This window comes from Arachis stenosperma, chromosome 7 (assembly GCF_014773155.1).
Source record: "Arachis stenosperma cultivar V10309 chromosome 7, arast.V10309.gnm1.PFL2, whole genome shotgun sequence".
NCBI lineage: Eukaryota > Viridiplantae > Streptophyta > Magnoliopsida > Fabales > Fabaceae > Arachis > Arachis stenosperma.
The window spans coordinates 3,144,061-3,154,489 of NC_080383.1; the positions used below are offsets into that span (position 1 = coordinate 3,144,061).

A 10,429-nucleotide genomic window follows, 5' to 3' on the forward strand; every position below is an offset into this window, starting at 1 on the left:
TTCCCCAAGCACCAGGGCAGGTCAAATACTTGATCGTGGGAATAGATTACTTCACAAAGTGGATAGAAGCGGAACCACTAGCCACTATCACCGCCCAAAGAAGTCGCAGGTTCCTCTACAAAAACATCATCACAAGGTATGGAATACCTTATTCCATCACCACAGACAATGGAACCCAATTCACCGACTCCACCTTTAGAAATCTGGTAGCCAGTATGAAAATCAAGCATCAATTCACCTCGGTGGAACACCCACAAGCCAATGGGCAAGCCGAGGCAGCTAACAAAGTCATACTGGCAGGATTGAAGAAGAGATTACAGGAAGCAAAGGGAGCTTGGGCTGAAGAGCTCCCTCAAGTATTGTGGGCTTATAGGACGACCCCCCAATCCGCCACAGGAGAAACACCCTTCCGACTAGTCTATGGTGTAGAAGCCATGATTCCCATAGAAATCAATGAGCAAAGCCCAAGGGTAATTCTCCATGATGAGGTCGGAAATATACAGGGGTATAAAGAGGAGCTCGACTTGCTCCCCGAAGTCCGAGAAAATGCCCAGATAAGAGAAGCGGCACTAAAGCAAAGGATGACTACCAAATACAACAAGAAAGTCATTCGAAGAACATTTGCCTTAGATGACTTGGTCCTAATCAGAAACGACATTGGATTCAACAAATCAGGAGATGGAAAGCTCGCCGCAAATTGGAAAGGGCCATACAAAATCAAGGAAGTGTTAGGGAAAGGTTATTATAAAGTAACCGACCTGGACGGCACTGAGCTACCAAGGTCGTGGCATGCTTGTAATATGAAAAGGTACTACAGTTAAAAGCGAACTCTACTCCCTGATGTACTCTTTTCCCAGCTTCATGATTTTTTCCCAAAAAAGGGTTTTTTCTGGAGAGGGGTTTTTAACGAGGCATCATAGTAGAGGCTAAGGGAAAACATGCTGTCAAAGACCCTTAGTAGCAAAAAGGTACCTTCCCAATTAATAAAGATCTTTTTTATTACTATGTCTCTATTAAATATCCTCCTTTATTTTATATAAGTCTTTCTACGAAACGCACCGACTTAAGCTCGACAAAACGTGAAAATCCCATAAACCGACCTAGATGGTCGTCAGGATAAAACGACGAGGTACAAGTCGGCGTAAAGAGGTTATATGAGTTGATCGTAAGAACTCAGGAATCATCCGACTCTCAAGTCGAAATGAAAATCCGAGTAAAACGAACTCGAAAGAGCTCCGAGTAAAAGAAAACCGAGCTCCGAGTAAAAGAAAAACGCATCACAAAAATAACCTAAGTCATAGAAGCTCACTAAAGAAAAGTCGAGCATAAAGGATAACAAAAGAGATAGGAAAACCTGGAAAAAGTTTAAAGGCTGCATAAAAGCCCTTGAACGAAAAAGGCTCGAGAAAAACGCAAGCCAACAAAGAGGTTTCTTCGAAAAAAGATCAAAAAATATCAAAAACAGAAAAGCATGCACGCACGAGGTAACTCAGCCAAAAGAGGGCATTTATTTTTCTACGCCCTTGTCCAGTAAAGGGCAATCGCCATAAATATTTTTGTTTACGGCCTTAAAAGGCCAAAAAGCAATTGTTCACAACCACCAAACAAAGAAATAAAGTTTAAAAAAGAGGGGACCCACAGGCCGGGCCCCCATATAGCCATAAAAAATAAAGAGTCATTTCTTCAAGGGAGTAGAGGAATCACCACCAGATTCAGGAGGGGCACCACCAGGACCGGTCGGAGGAACGGAGGAAGAACTCGGAGACTCCTTAGGACGAGGAGGAGACTCAATAATCCTCTGCCCCCGAGTCTTCAGGTCTGACTCGGAAATGACCTCGGGGACAGGAGGATCCACGATGGCGCCGTCAATAACTACCTTGTCGGGATGTAAAGGAGAAAGGTCCAAGTCGGGAGCAATAACTCTGACTTGTTCCAAGAAAATTCTCCAGGACTCCTCGGCACCATCAGCGATAGAGTCCTCCAACTCGGCGTATGCGTTCCGAGAGTTCAGCAAGTCCTTCCTCACGGCCACAATATCTTGAAATAAGCTGTGGTAGCTGTCTTGCGCTGTCTTCCTCAGGTTAGCCTCCAAAGTGCACTGAGCCCGCAGCTTACCTACCTCCTCCCTAAGGTGATCCCTCTCCCTCCTCAATTTATCTCTCTCCTCCTTCAACTCCTTCTCATGTTTTTCAAAAAGAAGAAGCCTCCCCTCCAACTCCTCAACTTTTGAGGTTGCCCCCAAGGAGCTGAGAGGAGCCTTCTCGAAAATGTCCAAAAGTTTGCCACAAACACCCGCTGCCCTAAAACTCTCCTCAGCCATGGTAGTGAGGTGGTTTCGAACAGAAACATCATCCATACTGATGAAAGGATAGATGTTCTTTCGGACGAATGCCATAGCATCCGCCTTAACCCCACCATCAAAAGAAGAAGAGCCAGACTCTGACGTCTTACGCTTCTTCTTCTCGGGCTCAGAGAGAATTTGGGTAGAAGGGGGTGGTCGGGGCAAACTGGAGGAAGAAATGACAAGGGGCTGAGAAGGAGTGCCAGTATTCTTAGGAGGAGGAGGAGGAGGAGGAGGAGGAGAGGTGATCGCCCTGGCACCACCGGACCTAGCCCGGGACTTCGCCTTGGCCTCCTGGACCCTTTGGTAGGCCTCCTGAGCGTTCTTTTTTGCCATATCTACAAAAGAAACAACCAAGTTACAAGTCGGTAAAATGTAAGTCGGCGGAAACAACTCGGAAATAAAGAATGCTCATCCAGAAAAAAGGGGTGGTGACCCTCTACGGCTTGAAGTTTGAAAAAGAAGTTTTTGAAGTCATGGAAAGATTCGTCAAAAAGGGTGAAAATCCTCCGACCTTGTATGGCTCGGAAGGATACCCATTGCTGTTTGTTGTTCAGCCCACTAAAGGGCTTAGTCATATGGAAGAGAAAGAAGAAAATCTTTAGGGAGGTCGAAAAGTCCAGAGCATGGCTTATAAACTGATAAATCTTCAAAAAACCCCAAGAATTGGGGTGAAGTTGAGTAGGGGCAACATTACAATGATGCAAAACAGATGTCTCGAAATCTGAGAAAGGAAGAAAAACACCCAAACGGGTGATCATGCACTCATACATAAAGAAAAAATGAGGGGCCTCCTCATTTTCTCTCCCAAAACAGACCCGGTCTTCAGGACCCGGGATTATCAGTTCATATTTGGGCTCGTCCTCCTCTGAAGTACAGAGCCTGTGATGAGTACGAAGATGAGTGATGAACTCAGTGTCGACCAACGGTTCCTCCCCAAGGACCGTAACATCTACCCACTGAGAAAGAACGTCTACGGAAGCCATTTTTTATAAAGAAAAGTGGCAGAAACCTACAAAAGGGAAAAAAGAAAAGGAAAAATCAAAAAACACGGCCTCTAAGGAGAAAGATTCGAAACTAGAATCTACAGGTCAACCTATCTACTTGCAAAACAAAACATGCAAACATAAGGCATGACATGGAAAAAGCAAAACTAACCTTTATCCGAAAATGAAGGTTGGAGAAGAACAGAAATCTTCGAACACAAGGATGCAGCACGAACAAGATAAGGAGAAGTTTGAAAGATTGCAGAAACGGAAAATGGAAAGAGAGGGAAAGTATTTATAAATAGGCTAAGGGGCATAATGGTAAAAAAACGAGGCAGTCATTAATGAGACTGCACCGTTACCAAAGTCCTCAATCCCTAAATGATCCCTCAACGGACACGACGCTTGAATTGACGTAACTGTCAGAAACTAAAAGTCGCGAAAATCACGTCGGTTTCCCAGACCCGTGCTCTTTCAAACAAGTCGACTACGTATCCGAGTTAAATACTTGAACCCAAGCCTTAAAAGGATCTTAGGCTCAAGTAGGGGCACTGTTCATACCCTGGCCCAATGTTAAGGGCCCAGGTCCAATCGAAAGGCCTGATCCAATAGATTAAGCCTAGCAAAGCGCCCACCTCCACTTAAGAAGTCGGTGTCAACCACGACTTAGTATGAAGAAGTCGGTTATGAGATCAGCTGGCAGATAATCACTCATTCAAATGAGTAACCGCCCCTAAAATCTCTCTAACCACTTCATAAAGCCATATCTTAACCTCCCTAAGATAATGGGACGGTTACTATCCTAAAGATACGGCACTACTCCAACGGTGGTTATTGGCTCACCACTATAAATACACTGACACCCCTCAGGTATCTCTAAGTCCAATACTCTCTAAGACCTGCTTACATCCTTGCTAACTTAGGCATCGGAGTGTCCTTGCAGGTACCACCCCCCATTCACACGCGAGCACAAGTCGGACGGAGCCTCCCGAGTTGCGGACCTACCTGGAGTTCTCCTCCATTATACACTTGGGCCGCCAAACGCCATTCGTCGTATTAATCTCCGGTTACCTACCGTAACAGTTGTCATATATTATTATTGGATAGATCATAATTTTTTTAAAAATTTTAATTGTCAAGTCTATACTTTTAAGATAAAATTAAAATAAATTAAAATTTTAAATATTTGATTAACTTTTAAAAAAATTTAAAAATCAAAAAATACATTTTACTCTTATTAAAATATATCAACTTAAAAATTATTTTTTTTAGTTGACGTAACAAAAAGCTTATAATTCTTTTGAATAATTATTTCTTATTAAATATTAAAATTATTTCAAATACAAAAATCTACTGTCCTTTAATTTTTTTTCAAATGATACATGTGCAATAACGTTAACTAATATTTTCAAATTGTTAATTATTTTATTAATATACTTTATATAAATTAGACCATTTACTTGAATGAATTTTCTATGAATCGAAATCATCGATCTAACGAATATTTTAATGTATACATTATACCAATTATTAACTTATACGAAATAATATTTAATTTGGAGTCAATTTTGAGTTATTGTTTTTAAAATTTATTCTTATTAAATCATATCATTCCATTTCACAATTTATTTATATATTTATATATATAATAATTCAATTATATAATACGATAAATAGTTAAATACACAAACCGCGCATAGCGCGGGCACTAAACTAGTAAATCCTTATACTAATTAAGTTGTACACTAAGGTACATAGGTGTTGCCCCACACATAGATAGTATCTATCAAACTTGAAAATCTAGTAGGTTTTTTCTCAATGCTGACGTTTGATTAATATCTTATCATGTTTGAAGTTCGAACCAATCACTTTCAATGATTTATTTATTAATCACTACTCATTTTATGTATATACATGATACCGTATATTCTCCTTTTTCCCATTTTTGTGCTCTTAGCATCCCACGTGTTCCTCACATCATTTTGTTTTGTTTTACAAAACACATCAAAATCAAGTACCAAAAAAGATCAATATCATTCACTCCTTTTCTATGGATCCCAATCCATCACCCAAGTTCACAATTCATTTTAATATTTATTATATCTTCTGCATTTAAGGAAATAATAATCAAACTTTTTCGCCAATGAAATATATTTTAAATAATATAATTTTTTCATATTCAATTAAAAAGTTGCGGTTTCAAATCTCCTATTTTAGAGAAAAAAATTTAAACCTTTTCCTAACAAATAATAATTGTATCACAAGGCATTTTTTTTATGAAATTATGATATTTATTCCCTAAATTTTCATTTGGCTTAGCCAGTTCAAGTGGTCTTTTTATGAAATATAATATAAATTTAAATTTTTACGTATATTTACACAGATATGTCACTACGTTATAAAAAATAATTAATTTTTAAATTTATTATTTAAAAACTATATAAATATAAAAAATTAATTAGATGATCTTGTAAATTTATTTATACAATTACATTAAAATTAAATTCATATAATTATACATGATGTCTTAAGTTTTTTTTCTTTTCTTCAAAAAAAATGAATAATTTTAAATCTAGAAAAATAATTTGATTGAGACAGATAAATAAAGTGATGGACTCACTTGATTTTACAAACAAATATTCATTCTATGATGAATTAGGCCAGAATTAAAAAAATAAATAAAAAATGAGAGAAAACCATGATAAATACACACTCATGAAAGGAGATGAATCTTGTATTGCATGATTTGAACATATGGAATCTGGTTGAACAAGCGTTATACAATATACAAGAATCAACACATGGACCAAATTGCTCAAAAACATTTAATTAATTTACATGTGAAGATGAATCCTAAGATTAAGGATTTCTATCTAAGCTTATTGTAAAAGATATTATAGCTATAAATCATAACTTCTTATAATTTAGAGGAACACATTCATGCTTTTATGAAAAGAGGTACCTCACCTAAGAATTTACGCGAGAAATATTTGTATGTTCTTACATAATATTTAATGCGCGCTCCAGTAACATTTACACTCGCTTATTCTAAATACTTTGTTTAACTCTAAACTATGTTAGATGAAAATAAGCAAGTGCAAATATTACTGGAGCGCGCAATAAATCTTCTTTAGAAACATGCAATCATTTCTAGATTTGGTGTGGACTATGACTATGAACCTTTTTAGGCCAAAGGCCTCTGAGTCTCAGGAAGTTGTGCAGCATACAAGTCATGAACCATTTTTACATAGTCATCGATCTTCTCGGCCTTCCAATTTTCAGTGCTTATAGGAGGAAGATACTTGACGGCGAGAGGTGTCGGCCGGACATGTAAACTGCCTTTCCTCCACGCCTGATGAGTGCCGGTGAGGACCATCGGAACGATAGGAAGGCGCGTTTGTAGGGCCAAATGGACAAAACCCTGCAAAAGATTTCAAGGAAAAATGAGTCTGAACTCTAAAGAACAAGTACATAACCACAAAGGTGGAAACTCAGGTGCAGTCAACTTCAGGCGAAATTTATAACTGAAAGCCGTTAGATGATTTGACTGATTTGACTAAATTTTCATCTAACCACTATCACTATCAACTTCACGTGAAGTCGACTGCAGAGTTTTCACCAACCACAAATCATTGCAGCATCAAATTCTCCAAATCATTGTTTATCAAAATGCAGCAATAGATGATAACCTTCTCATGAATCAACTTCTAGATGAGAAAACAACATTTTAAGATTGACAAACTCTATAATATATTGAAGTCTCTTTCTTGAGAATAAATTATGTAAGACTATACCTTCTAGTGCATAAAAGGACAACATGGGTAATGATAATCATAACCATAATCTTCATCCAACTCATTGATAGCAACTACTACAATACCATAATCTATATCCCTATCTGAAGAAAAATTGATTTTTAAAAGTTGACATACCAAGTCAAGTTTAAGAAGAACAAACCTCCAATTAAATATAAGTGAGGCCAAAAGTAGCACCAAAATTGGCTATTAGAATGAAAAGAAAGTGAGGTTAGAGTAGTTAGTTATTTACTTTTTTGAAAGGAAGTAGTCGTCCATTCTTCGACCTGGTACCCTCCGGAAAGATTATCAGGGACAGATTGTTTCTTACAACTGCACGAGCCGCCTGAAAATCACAACGATTCGAAATTGAAACCTTATATAAATGTGGGGAAAATGATGCAGGGTAACTTATACTTACCTCTTTCATGGACTCAATAGCTGAGGTTGGATTGGATCGGTCTATTCGAAGATGATTGGCCAAAACATAAAGTTGCCCAAATAGAGGATACCATACTATCTGCATATATTTTCTGAAACTTTGAATGCAATTTTTTTAATAGAAAACTTAATTTAGATGACAACAGTTTCATTTTTCAAATGCTGCATAGTGTCTTAATGCACATCTAATATGACAAATTCTAAGTGATGCACTGCAAGATGCCACTTATCTTAGCTATTTTCGACCATACATTCATCGATCCGAAGGAACATTCTTGAACCTTAAGCATAAAAAACATACCTCTTTCTTGGCAATACCAACAGTGCCTGTAGGAGTCAACCACATTATAAGAAAAATGTCAATTGGAGATGCATGGTTACTGATATAAATCGCCCTTTCGTTATTGTACTCAGCACCTTCAATCTTTATAGGATTACCAAGAATCCACATCTGCAATCAAAATCTGAAATATCAGTCATATTTTCCACATCTATTACTATTTACTAGTAATTCGACTAATCCGACAAGAAACTGTTGTTGCCTCTCCTAGCATGGGGTTTTTGTTCGTCCCTAGGACTCGAAACAAGACTACTAGGAAGGCAACAAGTTTTCTTACGACTCGACCAACCCAATATTGGTGCAAAATTATGAACAAACATAACTATGCTACTTCAAAATATATACTATGAGAATCAATCAACAAAATGAACAACATAGAAATTTTTAGCAGCTATGCACAACATTGAAACTTACCAGCATTCTACCAGTGACATGGCCATAAATATTGCCTTGCCGAATCCTCTCATAAGGCCATGGTATAAGCACAACCATGATCAATGCCCATATGAATGTTGTGACCATCATAGACACAAAACATGTCACAATCCTGATCCAAGAAATGATTGACGAAACCCACCCGTTGTCATCCATATATACATCCTTCTTAAGCCGGAGTTCCGGTTTTTCTTTAACCAAAATTTTTGGAGCTTCTTCCACTCTTGGACCAGAGCTTGTATCTAAGAAGCTCTCCAACCTTCTATTCCTCAAAAGGGCACCACCACCACTATTTTCCATCACAAAAAAAACAAAATCTCTGAAAATTTTGGTACTAATTGAATCCACCTGAACAGGGCAAAAACAGGAACAATTCAGAAAATAGTTTCTCTTCAAAAATTCAATTTCAGTGTGCTGGTTGGAGAAACCAGACACTTCACATAGAACACACTTCATTGGCTACAATCTATTATTCTATTACCAAACATCCTTTGACTTGAAAAGTTCCTGAATATTCCACAAGTCTTCGGAAAAGACCATAAAATAATTTGATAAAAAAAAAGTTCAATGCGAAGACTCTGTTAATTAAAAGTAAACCAAAAGCTCTGTTCCTTTATCATGAAACTGAATGGATAGAAGTTAAAACCAAAAACATAAAATTTCCCATCAGTTCCTGAAAAATAATAAACTTCAAAAGACTCAAACTTTACCATGAACATGAAAAATGAACAAATGGGGTGTCTTTATTTTTCTCTATTATGTCACCAACACATTGTTTTTCAGATTTTTTTTGCCATTTTCTCAGTTGCCAAACAAAACCCATTCAATAAGAACATTGATAAGAGTAAGAGGCACCAAACAAAACCCATTCTCACCAAGTAAATAAATGAGTTCACTTCCTTCTCTCTAATCCCAAAAGCTGCAGCAGAGAGAAAAGCTCAGAAGGGAAAACATGAAGCAAAGCCAGCACAAGCCATTCTCTTTCAATTCAAAGTGTTTGTTGTGAACAGAAAAAGTGTGTCAAGAAAATAAAACGTATAGTATAACGCTATCAAGGAAACTGAAATTTGTGTCTCATAACTGAGATGAGATGATGAATCACTATATATAGTATGTATAATTTATTTATAAATATATATTGTTGAAGGAATGGAACAAAACAAAGCAAACATACACAACTCATCAGTCATCACGAGCCTTAAAAGTTGAAACGCTTGGCTTCTGATTTTCGGTCACTTTTTTTTTATTAATTAATTATCAATTCATTATATTTAATTTTTTTATTGTAAGTTTGTTTAATGCAATGTGGGGTTTGTGTTGGATTGGGACTGGATCATTGGATTGTACTTGAAACTAAGATGAGATGAGATTTGTGTTATTGTTTTTGACTTGTTTTTGTTATGAGAATTTGGTTTTTGTTTTTGAGCCACATGCATTTGGACGACATCAATTGAAAATTGAACATCATGTGTCAATTCTTCTTTGTTTACTTTTGTGTTTCGCTTTCCAACTCATTTGACAATTTATTATTTATTCACAAATTCAACCCTTAAGAAGTAGTAATACTCTATTCTTGGAAAATTTTAATGAGAATATTTATTTCTAAATTTTTTTTAGATTTTAATTTTGATACATTGGAAATATAAATGATTGATATAGTCGTACAATTATATTTGTCTTTTTACTATTCACGTAGTCAATTAAAAAAAATTATTTTTTATGATGTAATATTACATAATTAAATATATGTATAAAATTATTTTATACTGACAATGCATTAAACTAAATTCTTTTTATTAAAGGTTTTAGGCCGAACAAAATATACCTTCAACTAATTACTTTTATTTAAAATTTGATCCTTTATATTAATATGTTTTTATTTACGAATCATTTTCTCTTTACAATTTCCAACTAATCTTACTTTAGTTTGATGGAGCAAATAATTTTTCATTATAAAATAATGAGTGGTTTAGACCAAATTATTGCAATTGTTATAGTGTAATAGATGATAGTATTATGGATACACAAAAAGTTAACTATTAATTAGTTATTGTATATAGAAATATCGGTTTTGCTATGTTACCAACAGCAT

The 10,429-nt window shown here is 36.3% G+C and overlaps 1 protein-coding gene across 2 annotated transcripts; it reads right to left on the reverse strand.

The window, feature by feature from the left end:
* Positions 1–6,058: 6,058 nt before the first annotated feature.
* Positions 6,059–9,508, reverse strand: LOC130941620 (1-acyl-sn-glycerol-3-phosphate acyltransferase-like). 2 transcript variants are annotated; one of them, XM_057870180.1, is made up of 6 exons: positions 9,213–9,508; positions 8,317–8,626; positions 7,864–8,013; positions 7,543–7,641; positions 7,375–7,467; positions 6,059–6,748 (listed from the first exon to the last, which is right to left on the reverse strand). In XM_057870180.1, exons 2-6 carry the CDS (start codon positions 8,491–8,493, stop codon positions 6,512–6,514), a joined length of 756 nt encoding a protein of 251 aa, XP_057726163.1. In that variant the 5' UTR covers positions 8,494–8,626; positions 9,213–9,508; the 3' UTR covers positions 6,059–6,511. The 2 variants fall into 2 exon arrangements, with proteins under 2 accessions (XP_057726163.1, XP_057726162.1); XM_057870179.1 differs by having other exon boundaries at positions 8,317–8,685.
* Positions 9,509–10,429: the final 921 nt, after the last annotated feature.